General features: G+C 41.4%; 1 protein-coding gene across 1 annotated transcript in view; it reads right to left on the reverse strand.

The window, feature by feature from the left end:
* The window catches only part of Erich3 (glutamate rich 3), a 105,859-nt gene that overhangs the window by 64,558 nt on the left and 17,986 nt on the right, over window positions 1–23,315 (reverse strand). Inside the window, exons 2-5 of the mRNA XM_045138674.1 lie at window positions 9,461–9,554; window positions 6,723–6,848; window positions 2,417–2,488; window positions 121–249 (exon numbers count right to left, since the gene is read on the reverse strand). Coding sequence (XP_044994609.1) covers window positions 121–249; window positions 2,417–2,488; window positions 6,723–6,848; window positions 9,461–9,554 — 421 coding nt within the window. The remainder of the gene's footprint in view (window positions 1–120; window positions 250–2,416; window positions 2,489–6,722; window positions 6,849–9,460; window positions 9,555–23,315) is intronic.

Raw genomic sequence — 23,315 nt, forward strand, 5'->3', positions numbered from 1 at the left:
ATGCATTAATGGAGAGCCAGGGTGCTCCAGGGCCATACAGACATGCTCTTGGATCATGCTTTTTCTGGGGTTGATGAGAAATCATAAATTAGCTTTGATACACTGCTTAGTAGAACTCACCAGTGTTAAAGGACTGGGATGTCCTTGGTCAACCCGAACACTATGGCCACGGTTGGTCTTTGGGCCAGCTGGGGGATGGGGAGATAGGATGGGAATATTATTTTCAACAAATCGTCTTGTATGTTCCCCCTGGAGTAAGAGAGGCATAGTTGGTTATTTGAGTTAGCTTAGCACTTGACACATCATGCCTGACTATGAGACCAAAGTCCTTTCTACTTCCTCTTCACAGTGCTATTTCCGGGGCCTAATAGGGAATTTAGGAAGAGTTCCCACAGGTCTATGAGAGACCTGGTGTGGTATTCACAGGCAGGAAATCCAATTCTCTTGAGCTGTATACAAGGAAATAAATAAAAACAGTGTATCCTAGCTGGGTGGTGGTACATGCCTTTAATCCCAGCACTCAGGAGGCAGACATCAAAGAGTTCAAGGCTAGCCTGGGGTTACAGTGTAAATGCAAGGTAAGCCTGAGCTGGAGTGAGACCCTACCTCAAAACAAACATACAAACAACACAGCGTATCCTCTGTCAATGATAATATTTATAATATGCTTTAAGCATACCACTATTAAAATATTTGACTGATCAATACAGTCTATTGTATACAATAATTTTTGGGTGTGTGTGGCATAGTATGTGGTGTGTGTGTGTGTGTGAGAGAGAGAGAGAGGGGGAGATGTATGCACATGTTTGTGCACATGAGTGTGCAGGGATTCATACACATATGAAGGCCAGAGGAGGATGTCAGGAGAGCTCAGTCACTCTTTCACCTTATTTCCTCTAAACAAAAGTCTCTCACTGAACCTAGAGGGATGTTTTTCAGTTACACAAGTTTCAGTTGGGCTGGGTGACCACCAACTCCCAGTGGTCCTCTTGTCTCCACTTCCTTCAGCACTGGGGGTACAGGCATGTGCAGCCCAGCTTTTCTTTTAATGTTGGTGCTGAAGTCCTTGTGCTTGCACAGCATTGAGACATCATGCTATACTTACATCTTTTATAAAATAATTCAATGCCTTTTAGGAAAACATTTGCATATTGAATAAAGGGAACCTAAGACCCATCTTTTCTGGTTGCACGTACGATGTGGAGGCTTGGACACGTGACTACCAAGTGGGAGGAACTGCCGTGTCAAGGAAAGCCTTCCCCGCGCACTGGCCAGCGTCCCCGCGCACTGGCCAGCGTCCCCGCGCACTGGCCAGCGTCCCCGCGCACTGGCCAGCGTCCCCGCGCACTGGCCAGCGTCCCCGCGCACTAGCCAGCGCGCAGCAGCAGAAAAGAGCGCTGGCCCCGCCCCGCCCTCTCCAGGCAGTGCCAACCTCTGCATCGCCATCGCCACTTCCAGCCATGCACATCTCAGCAGATAAGCTGCAGCATCTACAACTCAGCCCTTGATGCAGGACAATGTCAGCAAAGCTGAACGAACCACAAACCTCAACACTCAACTCTTCCGAGCTGGAAATGCTGACCTACCTTCTGTCATTTAACACTTTGGTAACAAGATTATTTTTTGACCCTGATAAAGTAGATTTCAGTTTATCAGGCCAGAGAGAAAGATTATAGTCTTAGGTGGCAAGCTGTCCAACAAATAAATGCCATACACATACTTATCAGTGTGCGGTAAGTGTCTCAGGACCCATATTTACAATACTATGCAGAAAACTAAGAACAATATGGGATTTTTGGATGGTTCAAGAAACTGCATGGAACTGTCAACCTAAACTGAAGCATTTCAAACAGGCCTAATTGAATCTCGTGTCTCCTGATGGAAATTCAAATTGATATATTTCATAAGCTCACTGAAAAGAAAATAGAAAACAAGCAAGGAATTCAAAAATACCTAGCATGAAATGTCTTAAATCTTATGTTTTCTTTGGTTAAAGAAGGTCATTCCCCACCATAATTTTGAAGAACATGAAAATGTGTGACTGTATAACTGTTGCAATGCTCTATTTTTCTCCATGTTGGGAACATCACCCATCTATTTTTATTTCCTTAAGATACATGCATATCCTTTGGCCTCTGGCACCAGCAATGTAAAACCAAGATTTCAAGCCCAACTGTTAGCGGGTCTGCCTTGAAAGGTCTCTGCCTTGTTGAAATTTATTTCTCACCAGCAACTCTTCTGCCAGGCTCCCCTGCATTCTGCATGCCAGTAGACAGGCTCGGGAGAGCGGAGACTTGACCTCAGCTACGTGTCGTCCACAAGGAGACAGCTTCGGGCAATTTCAATAGTAGCAACACTGGTTATCCAAATTATACAAATAATACTGTGAAGTAAAAGAAAGAATGTAGCACTTTACCTTAAGTCTCTGAACTCGTTCTTTCTTAGCTGAGGACTCGAGTTTTCTTTTGATTTCCATCTGATGGTGACGCTAAGCATACAGGGAAGGATGGAGGAAAGAATCCTCTTAGTCACAGCCAAGAACTTTTCAGAGGAAAATAGTCCCAACAGAGCTAACTCCATTCTCAATTACCCCTCTTGTCATTTAGATGGAAAGGAATCACCTGTGTAAGTGTGCAGGTGGGAATATAAATTGGAACGACTCTTTGGGAAGCCAATTATAAACACATCTCAGGCAGCTAAAAGTATTCCTACCCTTTAACCAGTAAGCTTCACTCCTGAACCTGAGAGCAAAACAATAAAGGCTGATGTGTTTTGTGCACAAGGGTACTATCTGAAAGTTTTCTCTTTCTTCAAAGAAGATGCGCCCACAGTGTAAACCTTGAAGAGACTGGCTGAAGGTTTAGCCTGTCTGTGTGCTGGAAGAGCATGTAATCGTTAAAACATAGTCACCGAGGATGTTTAACATGGACACTGTAAGTACTGCAGGAGGAAGCAAGAGCAGAACTGCACAGAAGCACAGGAGGTGCCCATCCTCTGGTGGGGAGGTGCTCCATGCCTGGCCCCTCTAACTGAACAAGCCCAGTCACTCTGTAGGACCATTTTGCAAGCAGAGAAACTGAGGCAGAAGATCATTTATTTTTCCCAAGTCATAGATCTGGTCAGCTCTAAGGAGTTGTGCTTCCAACCTTGGTCAAATTCACATTAACACACTGTTTTCTGTTTGTTTGTTTTTTGAATAAAGTCAAATCCCTCTCACAACAGATCCTGATCTCATTTGGTTTAGGTTTTTCAAGAGAGAGACTTGACATACAGTCCAAGATGACGTGGAACTTAAGTCTGTAACACAAGCTGCCTTCAAAACTTCTCCTTCCTCACCCTCCTGCATGCTGGGATAACAGGGTATGCCACCACATCTGGCCACATACATCATAAACTTATTAATGTACAAATGTATATAGAATAAACTAAAGATAATTAGATTAGTAGTAGTTACCTTGGAAAATAGAAACTATATGTGATTGTGTTGTTTTATTATGCTTTCTTTGTATTTTCCATATTTCTGTAATCGTTTTGTAATTTAAAAATAAGCATCAGTTTAATGTCAAATCATTTGTTGATGGTCATCTAGTCTGGCTCCATTTCCTAATTATTGTGAATAGAGAAAGTGAACACAGATGTGCTATTATCTCTGTGGCAGAATATGAAATTTGGGTGACACATGCCCAGGAGTGGTATAGCTGGGTCATATGACAATTCTTTTTTCTTTTTGATTTTTGGATAAACCTTCATACTGATTTCCATGATGGCTGTATTCATCCAACTTTGTTTGAAAGTGCTAAAATGAGACCTAATACTTTGCATACTACTTCATAAAATAAAGATAATAGATCTCACATAAAAAGGACCTGCTTCCAAGGTAACATGAAATCATTCAGATACATAGAGAATGTGTTGGTTATTGTTCTTTGGCAGGGGGCATATTTTTTCTCTGTTCTTGGGTTCTTCTGCTTAGAGGACCCTGTAAACTCGACATTCTGTATCTTGGTGTCATCGGTCCTCCTCTTGACACTTCCCTCCATCACCAACTTATTTATTTATTTGGGAGACAGAGAGGGGGGGGGGAAGGAGAGAGAATGAGCACACCAGGACTTCAGCCACTGCAAATGATCTCCAGATGCATGTGCTACCTTGTGCATCTGGCTTATTTGGGTCCTGGGGAATCAAACCAAGGACCTTTGACTTTGCAGGCAAGCGCCTTTACCACTAAGCCATCTCTCCAGTCCCTATCACCAACTTTTATTGCATACAGTCTTCCATTTATTCCCAACTTGCAGTTGGCAGCTTCTCTTCACAGTGGCTGAAACTACTTCTTCAAGACCTTAATGTCTTGGCCTCTTGAGTGAAACTTTGTCCCCAGTCCCCACCTTAATCATTCTGTAGCCTGAAAGCTTGTGGATGACCCCACCATCCACTTCGTCCAGGACAGCATCCTAGCAGACATGCATTTCATCACTAGATTCTATTCTGCCCATCTCAGCCCCAAGCCTGACTCCTTTCCCCCCTCCCTAACTCTTCCTCAAGGTTGCTTTAAAATGCTCTCCGTCTCTGCTGTCTCAGTAGACAGCTGTATCTCCACGCCTGATCATTGTTGCTGCTGTCAGCAGCCCACACCCTTTGGCACCAGCTTCCTAATTGACCTCCCACCTCCAATCTTTTCCAGCTCATTAATCCATCTTCTACATTTTCAGCAACAGCCTCTTCCTCTAACAGCTCTGCTCATTCATTTCACGCCCCTGCTGAAAAGCATCTCATCGCCTCATCAGCTCCACTCCAAGCCAACTTAGGAACTTAAGACTCTCCAAAAACCAGAACCCAACTTATTGGCTAATATCACTCCCTCCTTACTTCTAATCAATTCCTTGTGCCTCTAAAAGCTTCCCATTTCCCTCACAATGCCTCGCACACCACGGTGATTTCACAGGAGCCTACTGTCTTCACTTCTTGCCATCCTTTCTAGAAATCCTCCCTCGTCAAAGTGCATTTCCAGCAGTGAGGTCTCTGGTCACCTTCTTGGTTTCCACAAAGGCAGTCACGTCCCCTTCTTTTCAGAACAGTTCATCAGTTCCCCTGTCCTAGCATGAAATTGCCTTTGTAGTATTTTTTAACACACCTTATAGCTACAACATGCAGGCTCATTTTTGGCATGTGGTGTGTCTGCAGTTAATCCTTGCGGCATGGGTGAATACCATCGTCACCCACTGGTATTGTGTCACATGCACTAACTCGGAGGGTAAGACAATGTGGAGCAGATTTTGTCTCCTTCACTATAGGAGCAGGTTAAGAACCCCTTCTGCAAAATGTCTGGGATCAAAATGATTGGGACAAGATTTCACAGTTTTTCAGATTTTTAGAACATTCACAGAGATTTTACCGATGAAACATTCCTCATCTGCACATGCCAATTAATCTGAAATCTGAAGGGTTTGGAGCACAACATGATACATAAACATTTTCAATTTCTGGAGCTTTCATATTTTAGATTTTCAGATTGGAGATGGTTAAACACAATGATAATTACTATACATCCTTTTATATATGAATTATATACTGTAAATTACCATCAATCAAATATATTCAAAATTTGAAGTTAATGAAGACTAAAATAATAGTTTACCTAACAGTTTTGATGTTCATAGTTGTCAGCTACATGAGATTCTAGAACAATGAAATCTAAGGATGAGGGGTTATACTGAACTCATCACCAATTAACTTTAAAGCTAGGTAGAGATTAATTTCATGCTCTATCATTTATTTTGTAACAGGGTTTCAGACTTCGAACTGACACGTTTGTGAGCAAGTAAATGTGGAACCATAAACTGATGCTGTTCTTGTGCACGATTCAAAGTACAAGATGAATTCCTATATTAACAGAATATATATACATATATATATATGCATATGTATATAAAATCATAAGTGAACATTCCATTTGATCAGCATAATAATAATAATAGCACAATAATGAATATTTCATGTGTCAGTATACTCGGTGTTCATGTACGGATGGCTCCACAGCTGTTCATAAATGTTTATGGCCCCCACAGGTCAGTGGTTTTACAGGCCACCTTCTCTGATTTACTACAGTATAGTTAAGCCAAGAAGTGACACCCTTTTTCACAGAGATTAAAACAGTGTTGATGCTTGAAACTACAAGTTTCATGGCACAAGGCTAAAATAATTTATCAAGCTGGCTAGATATCCCACTACAAATGCTGTTTCAGGTTAAAAAATGTTGATGCTTTGGTTGTAACTCTATGCTGACCAATGTGGCCTACTGTAGGAGGGAAACAGATGCTTCAGTGCCTACTCCTTGAAACAATATACGGCTAAGCCACAGAGCCTGAAAAGAGTAACATATCTGAAACAATTCATGGCACTGGAATTACTGATACTTAAACAGATGTCATTTTTTTTAGCAAATGAAAATTAAGATACAGATGGTGAGGGCTGGGTAGCCATTGTGGATTAAAAAATCTACATTTAGAAAATTAAATATCAAAATTTATAATGATTTTCATATTTTTCTCAACTGACATAGAGAAAAAAATTTAGTTACTGAACTCTTGGTCACCTCGAAAGATACAGAGTACTTCTCATATATCATTTAATCCCATTTCCTTCTTCATGAGAATAGGAAAAGATTCCCAGACATCCACTGTGATGTTATAGAAGTCACTGTAAGGAAGAAGGAATATGTGTACCTCCATGTCGAGAACCTTACGGAAGATAGCCTGGGCTATGCACTCTCGGATACATTTTTGGTGATCTCGCTTCATGATATTTACTTTGTATTCTTTTTCAGAAAGTATTCTTCCATTTCTTGTGATCTGTCATGAATACATATATGAAGTCTGTCAATGAATGAACAAGATGCACACAGAAATACAAAGTAGAAAGTGCATTATTAGGTAGCATAAAAGAAAGGCAGAGAGACAGACAGAGATGAGCTGAAGGCCAGAAAGGGAGGGAGAGAAAGAAACGAGTGGCAACATGTATTCAGAGCATAAAGGAGTGTACCACTATGGCTAAGAAACTTCACTTTTAATGAATATTTCATAAGGCAGAAAGGAGAAAGGAAGTCTCACATAGCCGACAGTGTGAAAGCACACACAGGAGGTACACTTGACGTTTAAAACAAGGTATTCATTAGAGTAGCAATTTTCCCTTGATGGAACCCAGGTGTTCTTTTCATTCTCCTTTTAAACGCACTGTGGGAAGGGAGGAGGCACCTTGAAGCAGTGTACAGAAGCAGCGATCACAGACAGAAGCTCTCCAAGGAAACACTTACCAGGATAAGACAGGCAAGCTAGAGAGGAACCCATCGGTTTGTTTAAAAAAATAATTGGTTTCATTACTTTGTTTTCTTGCTGTTTTTTATTTTTCTACTTCCCAGCCCAGAATGTAATATAATTTGTTGTGATTTAGAATTTCACATTACATAGCACCATAGATAGAACGTATTCAATATTGGTCTCAATTGGCATTATTGTAAATCCCAGGAGTGGCAATTTTTGCTTTTTACCTTTTTGTGTGTGTGTGAATCTTTCCCATGGGTATAACTGTTGTTGTTTTGTATGTAAAAAAGCTTCTTGGAATGTTTTTTTTTCACTTATTTATGCCTGGTCCTTTTAAGGTTAGGTGCAAGACACATACTTATTTTTAATTTGTTAGCTGTAATTTTAAAAAATATTTTATTTTATTTATTTACTTGAGAGAGAGCAGAAGAGGGAGAGAGACAGAAAGAGAGAGAGAACACAACAAACTCCAGATGCATGTGACTCTGGCTTACATGGGTCCTGGGGAGTTGAACCTGGGTCCTTTGACTTTGCAGGCAAGTGCCTCCTCAACTGCTAAGCCATCTCTACAGCCCCCATTAGCTGTAATTTTTAATGCTGTTGTTGCCACATATTAAAGCATAAGAACGATGCTACATTTGGTTACTGATCATGCACACATTTCTGAATAGAAGGAAGGTGTGCGGAACAGAAAGTATGCTCAAAATTTCAGATAACCCAAATGCAGTGTTTTCAACGTGCCGTCTATGTGACTTCATGTTACACATGTCTAATTGGGAAAAATGACAGGTCAGCCCGAGGGTCACTACCTTGCAGTTAGCACATGTCATGGCTGTCCCACGTTTGGGGTTATGCTTTCACTCCCCCAAGAACTTGAAATTCTTCTAGGACAGAAATTCCTGGACTTAAGTGTTTCACAGGATGGCCTGGAGGGCTTGAGGAATGGCAGATGAATGGTCTCCATCCCAGAGCTTCTCACTCAGTAGGTCTGAGTCCCCCAAATTTCGTGTTTACATTGTCTAATAAGATCCTAGGTGGTGTGAACACTGCAGACTCCGGTGCTATTTGGACCACAACTCTGGAGAAAGGGCCAAGCCAGTTTCATCTGAGTTGCAATGAGTTTAACCAGCATTCAGTAACTGCCTGTGGATGGTGTGAAGTAAAGACAAAGCCCTTTCCATTTAGCATGATGCTCACAGAGTGAATAGTATGCACAATCGTTACAACTAGTGTTCCTGGCACTCCTCTTACAGTCCTAGTAATCCAGAGGCAGGAGTGGCACTGCCCTCATTTCACAATTGAGGGAGTTAAGGGTCAAAAAAGTTCAGTCAGTACTTTTCTCAGGACCCCTGTCTTGTAAATAGCAAAGCCAGGTGAGTCTAAAGCCCTGAGAGACTGAACAGCAAACTCTGAGCTCTTCCTCCCACCTCCATGCTAGCCTGCCAAGTGCCAATGGTGTAAACAGCCATTGAAAACCCAAGACGTGCTCTTTCAACACCAGGGCAGCAATGGGGAGGAAACCATTGCACTGCAGGAAGTTAAGGAACGCTTTCTAGAGCCATACCCCTCTTCCAGTGGAAATCCGGTATTTATATAAAGACTTTTCCACATTATGTACATCTAGAGGAATGAAAGTTGTGCCAGAAGAGCAGTTTGAAAGCTGGTGAAAGACTCTAATGTGTATCAATAAACCATCATTGGAAATAAAAGTTTGAAAAAATTCAACAGGAAATGTTGAATTGCTTATGTTTTCTGAATCATATTCTGTGATTATTAAAGACTGTACTTTTTTTCCTGAAACAATAAAGCCTCTGCCCTCATTCTCTCACAGTGTCTGGCTCATAGAATGTGTTCAATAACTATGTGTTGAATAAATGAATAAGTAAATGAAACTATGCTGCAGAAAACACACAGGAACTTTTCCTCAATAATTTATGTTTCCTTAGTAGTCATCATAACCTCTGTTCTCATCTTTTGAAACAGTTTCAAATAAATAAATCAGAACGTTGGAACGGAAGCAATTTTTCTAAAATCCATGGAGGCAGGGAGTTGTTGCTGACTGAATAGGAAACCCCCCCAAAAAGGTTGAGAATTTGGGGACTTAACTGAACAAGAAGATAGGTAGGAAGCAAAGCATATCTTACCAGCCCTGACCGTAACAGATGCCGCCTGATGCGTGTATTGTTGAAATATCCAGCCAGGTGTTTATCTGTAAGACTATTATATGCTGCAAGTAATCTGAAAGAGAAAATGAAACCATTAAGGTTTTTTGAGCTATTGGCAGACAAGGCAATTCTTGACTTTCCCATCCTCAAATTCTTCCTAGGAAAGTCCTCAGCCAGCATCACACTCCTCAGTGAATTTAATCAGCATGTACTAAGCACTACCAGGTATGAAGTCTTATGATGAGAAGTTGGAAACAGTCCTTGGATTAACCTACAGGTAGTAGTAGAGACCAGAAGGAAACAATTAAAATAAGTGTGAGAAATCAGGTCATAGAAATGTACTAAGAGTCTGAGGAGCTCAAATACTGACAAATACTGACACCAGAAAGGCCTTCACAGAGAAGGCTAAAAGAAAACATTTCAGCCCATTTACACACTCTGACCTCTGCCACCTCACACCCATATTTGCTCACCAACATCTTCTTCCATGTGGCCAGGACACACCATGAAGACCCACCCTCCACCCTCCACCCACCACCCACCACCCACCACCAAAAGAGTGGCCTTGTGAGACACAAATATCCTTTCTCCAGAAAACATTCCTTGATATGCCCAGTGCGTTGTTACCTTTGTTCCACTGTATCAGACCCTGAGGTATCCTCGCTCCACACATCAGACCCTGAGGTATCCTCACTCCACACATCAGACCCTGAGGTATCCTCGCTCCACACATCAGACCCTGAGGTATCCTCGCTCCACACATCAGACCCTGAGGTATCCTCGCTCCACACATCAGACCCTGAGGTATCCTCACTCCACACATCAGACCCTGAGGTATCCTTGCTCCACACCTAAGACCCTGAGGTATCCTCACTCCACACATCAGACCCTGAGGTATCCTCACTCCACACATCAGACCCTGAGGTATCCTCGCTCCACACATCAGACCCTGAGGTATCCTCGCTCCACACATCAGACCCTGAGGTATCCTCACTCCACACATCAGACCCTGAGGTATCCTCGCTCCACACATCAGACCCTGAGGTATCCTCACTCCACACATCTGACCCTGAGGTATCCTCGCTCCACACATCCGACCCTGAGGTATCCTCACTCCACACATCAGACCCTGAGGTATCCTCACTCCACACATCAGACCCTGAGGTATCCTCACTCCACACATCAGACCCTGAGGTATCCTCACTCCACACATCTGACCCTGAGGTATCCTCACTCCACACATCAGACCCTGAGGTATCCTCGCTCCACACATCCGACCCTGAGGTATCCTCACTCCACACATCAGACCCTGAGGTATCCTCACTCCACACATCAGACCCTGAGGTATCCTCACTCCACACATCTGACCCTGAGGTATCCTCGCTCCACACATCAGACCCTGAGGTATCCTCACTCCACACATCTGACCCTGAGGTATCCTCGCTCCACACATCAGACCCTGAGGTATCCTCGCTCCACACATCTGACCCTGAGGTATCCTCGCTCCACACATCAGACCCTGAGGTATCCTCTCTCCACACATCAGACCCTGAGGTATCCTCGCTCCACACATCCGACCCTGAGGTATCCTCACTCCACACATCAGACCCTGAGGTATCCTCACTCCACACATCAGACCCTGAGGTATCCTCACTCCACACATCTGACCCTGAGGTATCCTCTCTCCACACATCAGACCCTGAGGTATCCTCTCTCCACACATCAGACCCTGAGGTATCCTCACTCCACACATCAGACCCTGAGGTATCCTCACTCCACACATCTGACCCTGAGGTATCCTCGCTCCACACATCAGACCCTGAGGTATCCTCACTCCACACATCTGACCCTGAGGTATCCTCGCTCCACACATCAGACCCTGAGGTATCCTCGCTCCACACATCAGACCCTGAGGTATCCTCTCTCCACACCTAAGACCCAGAGGTATCCTCACTCCACACCTAAGACCCTGAGGTATCCTCGCTCCACACATCAGACCCTGAGGTATCCTCGCTCCACACATAAGATCCTAAACTACTCTTGCCCACTACAAAACATGGTGGTATGCACCTGGAATCTCAACACTGATGAAACTGAGACAGGACAATTACAAACTGGAGGCTAGCCTTGACTACAAAGGGAGGCCTTGTCTCAAACACACACACACACACACACACACACACACATACACAGTGTACAAATTGGATCTTTGATTGCAAAGTAAACTTTAATAGATGTTCAATCACAGTCTATAATCCAGAATTGGGAGGCATTTTTTCTTTTAATTATTCTGTATCTTAGAATATATGCTTTATTTATATACGTATACATGTTGACATCTTTGTAGGCATTTGTATATGTGCCTATATAAAACAAGTAAGGCTACTCACAGCCCTGAAGTAAATAGGTCCTTAAAAATGCACACAGCAGGACTAGAGAGATGGCTTAGTGGTGAGGGCATTTGTCTGCAAAGCCTAAGGATCCAGATTTGATTCCCCAGTAAACACGTAAGCCAGATACACAAAGGGGCACATGCATTTGGAGTTCATTTGCAGTAGCTGGGTGCCCTGGCACTCTATCTGCCTCCCTCAGCCTGTCAAAATAGATAAATAAATAAAATTTTTAAAAGTGCACACAACATTACCTGCGACAGAAGTTTGGAGTGCCTTTCTTATGAGGAGTTTACCCTTAGCTTATTCCAAGGCTACAGTTGGGACTGAGAGACTCCAGCAAATGTCATTAGCAACTATTTTATGTAGCTGTTTGCAGGGCCTTAATTATTTGGAGATAGTATTGGTGACCTTTGCCTGGCTCTTTTCTCCTGGCAGCCCATCTTGGGAAAGTTCCATGCTGTCAAAATGGCAAGGAAATCTTAATTTTGTTCACAGAAGAGGCTGAAAAGCAGTTAAAAAGCCCAGATGCCAAGAAGCACATGAGGGTTGCAGACATGTGAACAACTGCGGGAGCCATTATTTCCCCAGGTTTATGTAAAAAGACAACCCAAGAGCTCCTCCAAGGTGCACACAAAATGAGACTCAGATAAGGCTTTGAATCCATCTGTTCAATGAACTGTCTTGGGGTCCCACAGTCCATCAAAAGTTTCTTGTCTTCAAAAGGTCAGCATTGTCTCCCTTACCCTTCTGAATCTCAGAATCTTTAAAGCTCCTCATTTCAGAAAGGTGAGCAGGTGTCTCTCTGTCTAACAATCATTCCAGTTCCCATATTCTTAAGATAAATCATTACAGTGATAGCATATATGGTCTTTTGTCTGTTTTTCAGGCCTAAGCTTAACAAAAAAAATCAATAATTTTCGAATAGCTAAGATTGTAACAACTCTGATTAACGGTAGTGAGAATAAAAAGCTATAATAAAATGGGACTCTACTATTATTGGACAACATATTTCTTCTTTTAACTTGGGCTTCATAACTTTTTACATCTGGTCTTAATATCAATGCTCACTCAGCTGTAGCACCACCTAATTTTATTTCTCCTTTGCTTTCTTGGGCTCCAAAAGGAGTACGTGTGCATGACACCCCTTCATTCTCACTGAAGGTAGAGGAGGTCCAGATGGGTTGACCACCGTGTATGCAATAGTTTTCTCAGCTCTCCCTATTAAGGGATGAATGTGGGCCCCTTGTTAGTGAAGCAACTCCCTGCCCCACTGCCACTTGCAGCGTCGAGCAGGGTCACTGCAACTTAGTTAACTCTCTTCCAGACCATAATTGGACAAGCTTGTCTCTGGATCAATAAATTATCAAATAATAAGAAATGCATCAAGTGAATTATGAACACATTTGGCAATATAGTGGATGGAAACATTTCTATTAGAAACATAAAAATGCCTGCCTTGTCTGGCCATCAAGCCTGCTTTACCAGAGAGACAATCATATCCTGAACAGCCACAGCCACGGTGTGTCTCATCCATTTCGTTCCTGACTTTGCATGTACTTGACATGGGCATTTCCATATCCTTTGCATCCACTCCACTCCATCACAAGAGCTTTACAGGCCAAGACACAAAGTTGGGGTCACAGAGTTTTGCTTTCATCTGCACTCACTGTAACATTTTCCATTTTTATTTTAATTCTTAAAAAATTGTTTTTTAAAATTTTACTTATTAATTTGCAAGAAAGAAAGAGGGAGGGAGGGAAGAAAGGAGGTGAGAGAGAAAGAAAGAGAGACTAGGCATACCAGGGCCTTCAGCCATTGCAAACAAACTCCAGATGCACGCACCACCTTGTGCATCTGGCTTACGTGGGTCCTGGGGAATCAAACCTGGGTCCTTTGGCTTCACAGGCAAGCACTTTAACTGCTAAGCCATCTCTCCAGCCTCCCATTTTTATTTTCTATATTACACTTGGCATAGCCCTGGGATAGTCGATCAGGTGATCTGGCTCTCAGTATTGTGGCTAGGTAATGGTTGAAAACTCCATTCCTTTTTACTCTGATCTGTGCATGTGTCATGGAAGCTGTCCTTCCTCATCACACTATCTTGGTCCCACTCTGTGTTCAACATGACTGCAACCACATGACTCATAGGCCATGTTGATCAACCCAAGCCACTCATGGTCAGACCGGTCTAACATCCTTGTCTCTTTCTGTGACAGAAAAGATTAATTTCATACCTGTGGTTGCTGGGTGAGGAAGGGCCCACTATCATCCATGGTTTCACATACAAGTACAACAGTCCCAAGAGAACACAGCGATTTCATGTCATTGCTGGCTCCTATCTCCTCCTCGCACGCACACTGCGCAACCCTCTGCCTGTCCTGACGCTGAGTCACTCGGAGGGCCTGCCTCCCCAGCTAAGGCCACGTAGCTCTCATTCCAGAACCCTCACCTCCCACTGGGCAGAGTGTGAAAACAGGGCACTAGCAATATAAAACCCAGCAGTTACTATCAATTCCTCCATCTGGCTCTGAAGAAAGAGTCTAGCCCATAAAACAAAATTTTAAAAAACTCAAGTAAAAGGAGAGCCATGTTAATGATCATTAATCACCAACTTTTATTGAGAGTAATTGATCTTTTCAGGTCACTTGGTAAGGCACACGATGACGTCCACGCTGTGCTTACCCTGTGACAGTCAAACCACCCACAGGCGCTGAGCGCCTCTAGTCAGACGCTGTAATACTCACTCCCATTCTGCATGTTACCCACAGGTGTTCTCTCATTTAGGCCCTGAAATGTGAGCAAAAGTCAGGGACCATAGCTCTTCCACCTTCCTGAATGGAAACACTTCAAAACTGCTCAATAGGAGCCAGTCCCAGGAACTCCTAACAAAGTGCCACCTCTTCTTGGACCATTCCTCCTGAGCTCAGGAGAGGCTCAGGGGCCACCCCTTCATGAGCTCAATTCTCTGGTCTGTTGCACCCTTTAAGCCAACCTTTTCTCTCTACATGGCTCAACCACAGACATGCCCTTGGGAAGGGAAAGGGAAAATGCTGTTAAGAATCCAGCGCATCTCAACCATTACCAGTTCTGTCACCAGGAACAAGTGACTTCAACCTTGATCATCTTGGATTTCTACCTCCACAAAACACTAGGAGATTGTACACAAACCAGCCAGATTCTTTGCCAGTTTACAATGTGGATTACTTTTTAAACTAATGTGTTCCTCATTTCCACTTGAGGTGTTAGAGTAGCTTCAACCCTTGGTGTTCGCAGTAGTATGATTTACATATCCTCTAACAAGGCTGGAAACCTTCTCCCCAGCCTTCCTCTTCCTCCTGGGCCCTCACCACTGTCAACTTTCAAACTCCCTTCAATTCAAAATTGGCTTTACCAAGTGCAAACCTCAAAACTCAGTTTCTGCCCAGTGCCCACTTCCAAAGCATCCTCCACATTCCCAGGTACTTTTTATAACTACACCCTATTTGCAGCACCAATGCCCAGTACACTCTGGTTGCCATAGCAGAATTATGTAGCCTGGGAGGGTCAAAGAATAGAAGTTTATCTTTCAGAGTCCTTGAGGCTGGAGGTCTGAGGCCCAGGCATTGCCTGTTCAGGATCTTGGTGAGTGACCAATCTCTCAGTTTACCCATTGCTGACTGTTTTCTCATTGTGCTTATTCCACAAACTGACCAAGGGGAACTCTGCCAGGTCATATCAAAGCACCAATTTCCCATAGCTTAATTATTTCTCAAATCCCATCTTCAACTAAATCATTCACATTGGGGATTAGGGTTTCAATATGAGTTGAAGGGAGGATTCAAACACAGTCCATGTAGGAGTTACGCTGTTCCCATGGTAGAGATGAAGAAAACAAGGCTTACTTTAATCACTGATCAAAGGTCATAAAACGTTTAGGTAACTTCCTCTGGATAATGTTCCTCAAGTCAAAGTGAGTGGCACTTACCAGGTCTGGCTAAGGCAAAGACTGGAAGGTAAATACAATGATGGAAAAACATTTATCATGAGATGTTCACACAGACATGCAATTCCACAACTCTCTAGCACAAAGATAGATGTATTGTTAAATAAAAACTTTCATAGACTAAATTAACAAATACATAACTTTCATTTATAATTAGCCATATCTTTAGCATAAAAACAATGTGATAAAAACCTTAAATCAGCCAGTATTGTATATGGATAGAATTCTGCAATATGTTTTACATTATAAAGTTCCCAAGAAACCTTGTTAGGAAAGAATATAAATGACATGGTTTTTTGTAAGGCTTGGTGGCACACATGTAGTCCCAGTACTCAGGGGGCAGAGGCAGGAATATCTCAAATTAAGGTTAGCCACGGCTACATAGAAGGACCTTAACAAGGGAAGGAGAGAGATAGAGAATATGGACATGCCAGGACCTCCTGCTATTGCCAGTGAAGTCCAGGTGCATGTGCCATTTTGTTGGTCTGGCTTTATATGGGTAGTAGGGAATCAGACCGAGGTCACCAAGCTTTGCAAACAAGCACCTTTAGCCAACCACTGAACCATCAGTCCAGCTCCCAACTCTCTTATATTAAGGTCAGACAATTAGCAACCTTTATTCATTCTTCAGCATGCATTCCCTTCCTGGCATGTAAAATAACACAGCCCATGCCTTGAGAGTCAAAGCTTATACAACTGTCAGGTTGTTTATTTTTTAATTGCCACAAGTTTTTCCTATATGTCCAGTGTCAGGGAGAGAAACAATGGATGCCAAAGTGATCACAACTGGGCAGTAACATTGTCAAATGATGAGCCATGCGATTTCAAAGAGACAATTCCCACTGTATTCTAAGACCTAACCTACAGAGTACTTCTAGCTGTTGGGCTGGGGGTGGTGACTTTGATTCAGAACTATTTGGTGTTACATGAGGCAGAAGTAAGACCTGAGCCATAGACTGGAGTGGACCACATAGGAGAAGGCCAGCATCCACACCCACCGAGGAGCCACACAGAAACAGGCTCAGCATCACACCCAGGCAGAGGGTTGCATAGACACTCTACACACCTGCCTACTTCTTTTTTTGGATTATTCATTTTCTAATAGGATTTCCCAAAGACACAGGTTATCCTGAAGTAGGGCATCTCCTTTCCTCAGCCTCCACAGTGCTAGGATTGCTTCTGATTGTCTGACTGCCGTATCTACTCACCTTGCTTTTATTGTCTTCCCTTCCATTTTATTTTTCTCTGTTGCTTTACTTCTAATGGTGAGATTTGCTTTTTTCATCCCTACCCTTGACCTAATATCTTAGTATGTGCCATACTACCCTTGTTTGTTTGCTCCCTCAAAATATTGGACTTAAATGGGCTATTGTTTCTAATTTTCTTTTATTTTTAGAGAGAGAGAGGGAGAGAATTGGCCCCCTCCAGGGCCTCAGCCACTGAAATCAAGTGCCAGATGCTTGTGCCACCTAGTGGGTATGTGCAGCCTTGCACGTGCCTCACCTTTGTGCATCTGGCTTACGTGGGATCTAGAGAGTCAAATGTGAGTCTTTAGGCTTCATAGGCAAGTGTCTTAACTGCTAAGAATTCTCTAAAGTCCTTAATTTTATTCTTTGATATTCTTTTTGAAGCACGATCTCATTCTTTCCCTAGGCTGACCTGGAGCTTATACTGTAGCCCAGACTGGCTTCAAACTCACAGTCATCCTCCCACCTCAGCCTTCTGAGTGCTGGGATTAAGGCTGTGAGCCAACACATTCAGCTTGTTTTCAGTTTTATTTTAGTATGTTTTCATAGTGGGCTTATCCATCAGTAGTGGGTGCATCACAGCTGCATATTTCCACTCTCAGTAGTGCTAGAGATTATACCAACACCCTGAACATTTAGACTCAGAGTCCAGCTACTGAGCTATACCTCCATTCCAGTGTGGGAAAAAATAAACAATATCTCAAACTTACCATAGCCTAGTCCCACTTTAATATTACAACTGTTTCTATTAAAAAGATACAGGGTTATTTTATTTAATTTAAATCCAATCAACCATCCAAATTCAGATGTGCAAGTCCCAATGCAGAAACACTAGAAATAAAAACTCAAGGAAACATGACTCTTCCTACTACTGAGTAGCTATGAGAGTCAATTATATGAAATTCAAAAAAAAATTTTAAAAGATGATTCTAGGAATATCTAATGAAATAAAGGAGGGCACAAATAAACAATGACTTAAAAGAGAATACAAAAAATCAGCTAAATGAAATAAGGAATTCAATAAAGAATACAAAAGAACATAGGAAGTGAGAAATACTGAGAAAAACCAAATTAAAATTTTGTAAAAGAAAAATTCAATAAGTCAAAAAATATATAAAATGCAGTAGAAAGCTTTACCAATAGGATGGATTAAGTGAGAGAGAGAATTTCAGGACTTGAAGGCAAGGTACATAAGTTAAAACATCTTGACAATGACAAAGATAAGTTAAGAAAGTACAAACAGAACATATGAGACCTATGGGACATGATTAAAAGCTATAAATCATGGGCATAGAAGAGGAGGAAGTTCAAATGAAAATTAGAAGGTATAAGGTATATTGATTGAAGGAACCATCAAGAGGACACTACAACTCTTAGCATATATGCACCAAATATTAGCACACCCAGTTTCATAAGGCAAACACTCTTGAATGTGAAGGAATTGATTGACCTCCACACAGTATAATTAGTGTGACTTCAATACCCCATTCTCACTGATAGTGAACTCCGTATCAGTAAGGGACACTGGCTCAAATAAGAACAGGTGAAAAACTGTTGAAGTAGGATACTCAATGTTCTGCTCTAGCTACTACAAGCAAGTATACCCTGTCACAGGCAAGCACCTCAAGGACAAATGCATGTGCATACACCACTCACAACACACTACTGACACTACACACACATGCAACTTTACATAAATACATACACAAGAAAAAAAATATCAAGGAGAGATTTCTTAGTTGTTAAGGTGCTTGCCTGCAAAGCCTAAGGACCCAGGTTCAATGCCCCAGTACCCATATAAAGCCAGATGCACAAAATAGCACATGCAACTGGAGTTTGTTTCGAGTGGCTACAGGCCCTGGTTCTCTGTCTCCCTCCCTCTCCCTCTCTCTCTCCTTGTAAATAAATGAAATTTAAAAAACAAATTTATTAAAAGCAAGGCACTGTACACTTAGACTATCAAATGAATATAATTGCTCTACAAAATTAAATTTTCATATAATATTTTCAAAAATATGTTCTGTTAAAGTTAAAAAAAATACTCAGATTGAACATGATGCCTGCAAAAGTACAATAGAGCTGGAGAAATGGCTTACAGCTAAGGTGCTTGCCTGTGAAGCCAAAAGACTCCCCAGATCCCATATAAGCCAGACACATGAGATGATGCATGTACAAGGCTACACTCAAGTTGCCACACAAGTCTGGAGTTCAATTACAATGTCTGGAGGTCCTGAAGTGCAAATTCCCTCTCTCTTTCTCTCATTAGGAAAAAAAAAAAAAAAAAGGCCAATCGGTTGGGCTTACCTCAAAAAAAGGTACAAAATAAATTAATGCCCATGTTGCTGATCTAATTTTGGCATATCAGATATGATCTCACAGACAAAAGAATAATGAGCACATTAAAGAGTATTCCAAGTAATTGACACAGTCTTTCTCAAAGATTTAATATCATAGCGGTAACTTGCTTAGGGTGAATCCAAACTGTGGAAAAACAAACTATCCCATGGGGTATAACAAACACTATTTGTTCAGCACTTAACATATTTCATAGAATTCTGATAAGGATACTATTACCTGTGGTACTAAGAATGAGGAACATTGTCCCAATTATACTATGGTGTGCCAGTGGCCATTATTTGAAAATTATTTTAGTGGGATAGAAAAATGAGAAGAAAATTGAAAAATGCTATCCTTGCATGCATAGTAACACACACACACACACACACACACACACACACAAACACACACATATTCACTCTCTAGAAAGTGGAAAAAGAAGACACCTATCTGAATATAAAGTATCCATCCTATTAAGAACCTCAATATGAGGGGTTTAGAGGAAGAATTTTATACATAAAACAATTATCAAATATACAGAAGTATTTTTAGAAAGTACTATGTATTAAACTGGAGTGGGCTCCTACCAATTTTCATAAGATAATTGTTACAATTTTCAGGAATTTTTCAAAACATTTGTAGCTTGAAATTGGCTACTGTGGGAGTATTTCTACCACAGAAGGGCTCCTTTTATTCCTTGAAATGCCAGTTTACCAGCATACCAGTGATTAAGTTTAAAACATAATTGTCAAGGCATATAACAGGATATAAATGACAGGATTATTATTTGTATGAAATACAGAGGTATATCGGACATCCTTTTAGTTTGAAAATTCATCTTTTATATGTAATATTTGACCAAAAGTCTCCATATCTTTTCATCTATTCCCACCATCCTTCATGTAAAGCACATAAAGACACAGCCATCATTTTTCACCTGGATTTCAATGGAGAAATTTTGTGCAAGTTATTTCTTTACACTAACATAAAGGAGCAGTTCAACTCACTTGCTACCTAGGAAAACTAATTACACCATTGCATGTTGAACAGAATATAGTGAGGCTTATGTGGATAAGCACAGACTTATCACTAAAGATGAAGAGCCTAATCAAGAGGTGCTTGGTGTTTCAGGGGCTACTAACTCCACCATTTGTAGAGTCTGACCATACTCCCTCAAATCTCCATGGCCATGGCAAATTTCTATTGAAGCCAAGTGATATGTCTCTGCACCTCACAAGTCAAGGGCTTATCCTGGGAAGACATGTTAAACACAGCTACACACTTGATTGTCAGCTCACAGTGGGCATCAACAAAGCTCTGTTTACTGGCCCTCTCCCACTGTCCATTCAAACACTTTGTAAGAATCCACTGAATTCCAGCTCCGTGAACAAACTCACCACATTTATGCCACTCAGCCAAATCCAAGGCTTGAAGCTCAGCAAAGAATCTTGGTAAAGACGTAAAAATAGGCCTCGGGAGATGGCTCAGTTGGCAAAGTGCTCATTGTGCAAGCATGAGGACCTGAGTTTGATCCCCAGTACCCACATAAAAGCTGAGCATAGTGCTGCATGCTGATAATCAGGGTGAGGAGGTCAAGACAGGAGGATGCCAGAAGCTTGCTGACTAGTTAGACTAGCTGAATCACCAAGCTCCAATTCAGGACAAAACCCTGTCTCAAAAAAAATTAGGTGAGGAGTGACTAAGGAAAACATCCAATATAAACCTCTGGCATGCACATGCATGTGCACATACACCAAAATACATAACCACTCCCATAAGTATGCACATGCAAAAAAGAAGTAACAACATGAAAACTGAGATAGCTTCTACAATACAGTACTTGATAGATAGCAAGATGAACCAGCATAAGTCTAAAACTATAACTCTGATCTAGGTTATTTCTCAGTCAATCACCAAAATGTACAAGACAAATCAGAACATTCAGGAAATACAAGTGCAGACACCTTAGCTCTACAGAGACACAATAACTTTTCTGTCTTTATTTAGGGCACAGAATCCATATAGCTTGCTGACCAATGTAAAATTTGATGAATTAAATAAGGGATAAGATTTGAAGACTGAGACCTAAGGTCAAAATTTCATTCCAGTCATTACAAGACTCATGACCCTAGAGAATCCAATTTTTTTTTCTCCTTACAATGATCACTGACTACTTCTCCAAGTGGAGGATCTGTTTACTGGTCTGGAAATATGTTTCTTGGATGTTTCAGTACATTATGGGTGTATAGAGATTCATGCACAGAAATGACCACTTAGAATCTAACCTGTTCAATCATTTCAAATTCAGGAAATTGAGAAGCTTATACTGGGTATGGTTGATTGATAGACTTAAATCAAGGGGAGAAAATTAGGTCAGATGGTCACAGGAGTTCTCACAGAGTTGTACCTATCCCCTCCCTAGGGTCTTTCTTCCTGCATTCTACCAAGGTTACTTTTCATGCGTGTGAACTCATTATCTTTCTATTTTTATATGATTCCTCCCTGTATCACATCCACAAGATGTCATATGAAGTCCGATCCACAGTCCATGCTTATCCAATATTTCTTGAGTGATTGAATAAATCAATTTATGGAAACAAAATGTAAGTACATTGGTCCAATTTCCTGAGGCATATCATATCTACAAAGCCAAAAGTAATGGTCATGCCCCTCCCTGTCTCCTGTTTTAGTACAGTAACTGGGAGTACTTTGATCAAAGAAAAGGGTCAAAGCATGTTTCCTATCTTCTGGCAACAAATGCAAAATTCTCCATGCAGATAATCATTATGACAATGTTAGTTTTGTTGTTTTGCTTTTGTTGGTAGATGTATTTATACTGGGCCACACAATTTCTTTAGAAAACAAACTTTCCTGAGAAGCAGAGTAACAGAGAAATATCCTTTTGACAAATCTTGAAGAAAGACCAATACAGGAAAGCAACTGACACAAGGGTCAATTATTTTCCATTCCTTTGTAGGAAAACTCGTTGCCAACTAAAATTAGACTGGGAGTCTCTGCAGCTTGCCACTTTATAGGGGGTGATTGAACTGATATCATATAAATGATTTTATATTAAATGCTTCATTCTCTTTTATTTGCATCCAAACCTGCCAGATCCCAGCAATTATGCTAAATATTGATTTACAATTTCTCTCAGCTCATTCAAACAATGCATCCAGATGAAAGCCATAATATCATTTTATTTATAGCTTTAATAGGATGGTTTGAAATGACTAGAAGAAACAAAACTGGTCTCCAACTGTGCTGACTACTGGCAAAGTAGTTTCTCAGAGCTCACAGGTAAGGCAACAGGAAAGCGATGCGGGGCAGCCATGGGCCGGGGACACAGTGGGTCTGACCAACTCCATGTAAGATATGCCATGTGGCACCAAGATTTTGGTTTCCAATTTTCAATCTTTGAGCAAAAATAAACAACAACCACTGAACAAATAAATATCAACAGGAAAATGGTATCCAAATTAAGAGAAGATAATGAGGTAGTTTAAAGGAAAGAGGAGCAAGAAGGAAAGATTTAGAAACAAATTAATTTTCCACACACACGTTTATTGAGCTCTTGCTTACATTTTTTAGTATATAGACTAAATGCTCTACACAGCATACACAGATGTTTTAATTCACACAAACAACCTTTATAGTACCATTATCCTCCTCTTCATAACTGAGTGAAGGCAAGCGGAGAGAGCCTAGATAAGCAACTCATTACTAGTTCAAGAAAGACCAATGAGTAAACTGAAGACTTTTCTAATTTAACCACCTCACTGAACTATGTCTTGTGGGCTAGAGTGTATCCCAGGAAAGGAAACTCTGTTGGGTGGGAATACTGAATTGTTAATCTGTGAATGAAACCAAGAAAT

This window comes from Jaculus jaculus, chromosome 19 (genome assembly GCF_020740685.1).
Source record: "Jaculus jaculus isolate mJacJac1 chromosome 19, mJacJac1.mat.Y.cur, whole genome shotgun sequence".
NCBI lineage: Eukaryota > Metazoa > Chordata > Mammalia > Rodentia > Dipodidae > Jaculus > Jaculus jaculus.